This window comes from Nanorana parkeri, unplaced genomic scaffold (assembly GCF_000935625.1).
Source record: "Nanorana parkeri isolate BGI_ZX_2015 unplaced genomic scaffold, ASM93562v1 scaffold45, whole genome shotgun sequence".
Lineage (NCBI taxonomy): Eukaryota > Metazoa > Chordata > Amphibia > Anura > Dicroglossidae > Nanorana > Nanorana parkeri.
The window spans coordinates 1948494-1953415 of record NW_017306313.1 but is presented as its reverse complement, the minus strand read 5'-3'; the positions used below and the strand labels follow the sequence as shown (position 1 = coordinate 1953415).

The following is a 4922-nucleotide window of genomic DNA, read 5'->3' as shown; positions in this document are numbered from 1 at the left end:
GCTAGTGCTGTCCTGAAGACCCAATGCATCGCAGTTTGTTGCGTATAGGGCTGCCCATGTCCACTGCCAAAAGTGCCTACAATGGTCATGTGAGCATCAGAATGCCAGCATAGGCAGAGACAGATGCAGCCTGAATTTGTGCGGTAACCAAATTGACAGCGGCAGGCAGCTGCTCAGGAACATGCCTATAGGTGTCAACACATTCTACAATACACAAACTGCCTGGGAAGAAGCAGGTATCACAAGAAGTTTCCAACTTGCCTTCTCTGGCCAGAATTTAGGATGCCACCTGCCTGCAGAGGAACACTAATTGTTAAGCCCACTGGCTTGTCTCATGCACCTTGGAGAAGCTTCTCACAAGCCACTGAGGAAGGAAAGCAGAACCATTGTAGTCAAACCTGCAACAGCAAGGAACTGTATTCACTCGATGCCAGTCCGGGGCAACTACAAGGATTTATAGATATTCAGTGTTTTAACCAGCCAGCTGTGGACGGAGAGAAAGTTCTACGTAAAAGGGGAACAATGCCACTACATATTCTTATGTTCTAACTTGGGACTATGCAAAAAAAAATTAAAAATAAAGCGTGGCCACCACTGGGTATTTTTTGTTTGTTATTTATTCATACTTAATCCTGCAGGTGGCACCACGACCAAGTTGTTAGTCAGATTTTCCCTATATCCTTAATCAGGATAGTAGGAAGAAAAAACAAAAAAAAGGATTGGGTGGTGATGCAACCTTCTCTGCCCAGTAGTAATGCTACTTCTATGAATACAACAAACGTCTGTCTGGTCCAGAACATGCATGCAGCACATTTAAGTCAGAATTCCCAGTATGGCACATGCTTGTTCCATGCGCGACTAGAAATTGTACACCCCAAAAAAAAATTCAGCATAACAGGGGTAAGCAAGTCTGTATGTTATGCATACTGAACACAAGATTTAGCCCTATACTGATCTGGCTCTGTAGGCCAAAAGTGTATTGTCCATTGGCATGACGGTCATTTAATGCTTCTACACTCCAGCAAGTGAACCTTCAAGTCAGAATTTACCCAGAAATTCATTTCTGCTTATTAGACATTCGAATACTGATTCAGGCACATGTTCAGATCCTGTAGTTCTTCCTTGGAGAATATAAGTTTCGACTCGCTTATGATGTGCCCGTTCAGGTTATTCTCCTGAATATGAATGTTTGAACACAAAACACAAAATACTAAGGTTATAGCACAGATTCACCACCTATTGAGCCTGTTTAATAAAACAAAGGACACAACTTTCTGAAAATACTAGGTTTTATTAACACCCCAGTGGTAAACAATAACTTGGTTATGTTGACCATCAGTTCTTTGTAGATCACAGTCACAGAATACAAAAACCCATAGCATAAACAAGCAGACATGATCAATGGACATGGTCTGATTGGAAATATATTGCAAGGGTAAGTTCTTGAATGTACCATTTCCAAGGTAATAACTGTATTTCTAGAACAAAGTCATGAAGGCACAGCTATTGCAAGCGACTGACAGCTGTTTAAACTACTGGGTTGAAAATACTTTGGTTCCGTAGGAGATTTATCTAAACGGAAGGCTGGTTATCTGACTGCAGCTGTGAAGACTCAACTGCTGATATACATGGCGAAAAGACTTCACAACAACCAAGACTATGAAGCAGTGAAGAACATGCTTTAAGGGATCTCTGCATCCTAATAAATATCTGGCAGGAGATTACACTTAAAATACTAAGTCCAATGATCTTAACATTTGAACATTTTTTAAATGTTTTAATTTTATTGTTTTTATAACAAAAAATTGTTTACTTTATTCTACCAAGAAGATACAAAAACATAAGGCTGTAAGTAACTAATAGTTTAATTTATTACAGTGCAGGTAATCCTCAAGGCCACATACACACTGCTTCATTGCTGCTTGCACTCTGCCGGGTTTTGATCTTTCTGTAAAGAAAAAAATAAATAAAAGGCAATTACAAATGATCATTCCCAATACCATACCCAGGAGTCACCAATTTTGTACCAGTTCACCAAGCGTCCCAAACCTTCAAAATAAGGCTTAAGAGCTCCATTGATGAAATGCTAAATATGTCCTTGACAGTTGAGTATTGTAACAGAGTATTGCAACAACTCTTTCAATCCCCCTCAAAAGGGTAATTTTAGCAAATTATCTCAAATGCATCCATTTGGAAATCCCAGGTTCAAAGCTTCACTGTTCATGTTTAGAACAATTAAATGGTCAATATAATACCAGACTAATGCCCGGTTACCTCGCCATGATGCTTTAAGAGGTTTACATTTAAAGTATGGAATCCTTACACATAACTTGAACACATTTCCCTTTATCTACTCCAAAATCGGGGGGGGAAGAGAATCTGATGTAGGTATGCAAAAAGGCAATCTTGCCTGTATGAGCTCAATTAAAAGGACTATGTGCAGTATTTGCATAACAGAAGATAGAAAAATTCAACTTCAACATACAGAAATGTGCATTCTACCAGAAAAGGTTAGTGCTCAGTGAGTCAGAACACAAAGACCATTAGTGTATTAAAATATACTCAAAGGCAAAATTTACATACCCAGAACATGAATTCTAGACACCATTTAAACCTAGTGGGGAAAAATTTCAAAGGTACACATACAGAAATAGAATGAAGTTAACCAAAATGGCATGTCTCCATTTGTTAGACTGTCAACACATTGCATGCTTTAGGAAGGGTAGGTTTAATAAACTTGCACTACACAAAGTACTTCACATGTTCCAGCAGCACAAAAGCATGCAGGAATTGCCGACTAGTTCATGAGCTACTATTCTGTATGTTGAAATCAGTTTGTACTTTGGAAAGCTATACAACTATTCTCACCTTCGGTTCAAAATCTGGGTCATTTTCCTCATCTGCTTCTTCCTCCCCTTCCTATATGTTGAAACATAATGGAAGATTAGTCAGTCTACATAAAAATTAAAACCAATTAAAACACCATATGCAGCAGCCTTTAGGACTCCTCTTACAAAAGATATACGAAACACATGTTAACAGTGATGACAATGCCTAGTAAGATGAATTTTTACAGATCACCGTAATCTGACTTTAATGGCATACTGCACGCCAAAAATGGCACCAGCAAGTCCATAGCCTGGTAACTTGGCAACTGGTTACCAACTGTTAACTAGAAGTGGAGTCTGCCTATAAACAGGGCTACTATATACAGTAGACCAGATTGCAATTTTTTCTACAGCCAGCTACGATTTTCTAAAAACCTTTTGATTCCTTGCAGGCACAGGAATATTACTGCAGATAAGTGAAGACTATGTACAGAACACAGCCAGGAACTTAAGTTTCCTGCTGGAGTGTTGGGGGGTTAGGGGATTCAGGGTTCTCAAATCTGCAAAGATGGCGACAAGTTAGAAGCGTGCCCAGCTCTTTGCTAGGGTTTGATGCCAGTGGGTTTTCGATCTTCTGGACATGTATCTAGAGGGATGCCGAAGATACAGTTCTCTTTATCAATATTTGAGATTGATCAAGTTAAACTTGCTGCTGAGGGGGAGAGTCTAAGTAACTGGAGTGGGGTGGTGGCTAAAGCAGGTAACAGAAGTCTGCAATACATTTACCAAATCTCTTGCAGTATATAGTTGTATAGTAAGATGATCTTCATTCAAAAGGTAGATTCACATTTGCATTTCAGCGAGTAAATCAGTGCTTATAGAAAAGAGAACAATTTTGAAAAGCATTTTAATACCTCATCATCTGCTTCCTCGCCTTCCTCATCATACTGAAAAGAAAAAAAAAATTCATTAATACAGTTTCCATATACACAAACGTCAAACCAAAACCATACTGCAGATTCTCAATTCTTAGATGTGGTCCTAGCACTCAATTTTTCAGGGTCCCGTGAGCCAGCAAGTCTATTTTTCAACTTGCTTTTACAGACCAAACTGTCCAGCAAAAGTGCCAATTAGGGGGTTGAGACAAACCATTTAATACTGACAGGGGTGAGTACAAATGGTCAGCTTTTATTCATATAAATTCTTGATCCTGAAAAAAAATTTAAAAAAACACTTACTATAACTGGGCTTAAAAAGTTAGCCAAGTTGGTAATTTGTAAATAAAAGCCCATCGAAATTTGGTAGTACACCCAAAACTGCTCTATTAAGGGTAACAATGCTGCTGTCCAAGGGTGGCTCAATTCCTCCTCCATAGAGTGGAGCCATCCTAAGACAGGAAGTCAGTTACTGGCCAGATCAGCAGGGGGAAAAAAACTAATGCATCCACATTCAAGAATTAAGCTGCAACATAAAAAAATCTCGTTTTTGGGTTTAGAAAATCTAATCCGGAAATTTACATTACAAAAAAAACCCCACACCAAGACTGACAAGGGTTACAAAAGTTATGAATTAGATTTTCCAGGAGAATTTAAGTTTCTATTCCAGGACCATTTTCACTTCATTCCACCATTAACATCGTACACAAGCAGCACTTTGGGAAGGAACTGGGTTAGCTGTGCACAATATTTGCACTATTCTAGACCAACAAGCCATATAACATAGATGTTTAGCATTACTGGGGAAGCAAGTGTGCAGTATAACAAAGTCAACATAACTGAATCTACTTCAATAACCTACAATGTGAGAATACACTCCGAATTTTTACTAGTTTATCAAACTGCATGCGTTTTCGTAGAAAAGTTGATATTTACATCATCATCGTCATCTTCTATAGCTTCACCAGTGAAGTAAAGCACAGATCGAGGAATTATTCGCTCACGTAGGAAGTGTCCAATTTCAAAATCTGCTGTAAGAATAGCTTCAGCATCATCATCCTAGTCAGGCAAAAAGAAAGTAACAATAAGCTTGGGACATGGTTATATTAACAGGTGCTCTACAACAGACCAAAATAGTGCAAGATTGGTTTCATACATG

At 38.7% G+C, this 4922-nt stretch overlaps 1 protein-coding gene across 3 annotated transcripts in view; it reads right to left on the bottom strand.

The window, feature by feature from the left end:
- Positions 1 to 1271: 1271 nt before the first annotated feature.
- NAP1L1 (nucleosome assembly protein 1 like 1) overlaps positions 1272 to 4922 on the bottom strand; it is a 25603-nt gene continuing 21952 nt past the window's right edge. For 2 of the 3 annotated variants that reach the window (XM_018572829.1, XM_018572830.1), the window contains exons 12-15: positions 4700 to 4822; positions 3743 to 3775; positions 2869 to 2919; positions 1272 to 1948 (exon numbers count right to left, since the gene is read on the bottom strand). In XM_018572829.1, coding sequence (XP_018428331.1) covers positions 1913 to 1948; positions 2869 to 2919; positions 3743 to 3775; positions 4700 to 4822 — 243 coding nt within the window. In that variant the 3' untranslated portion in view covers positions 1272 to 1912. Of the gene's footprint in view, positions 1949 to 2583; positions 2615 to 2868; positions 2920 to 3742; positions 3776 to 4699; positions 4823 to 4922 lie in introns of all 3 variants that reach the window. The other variant, XM_018572831.1, reaches the window with a different exon arrangement.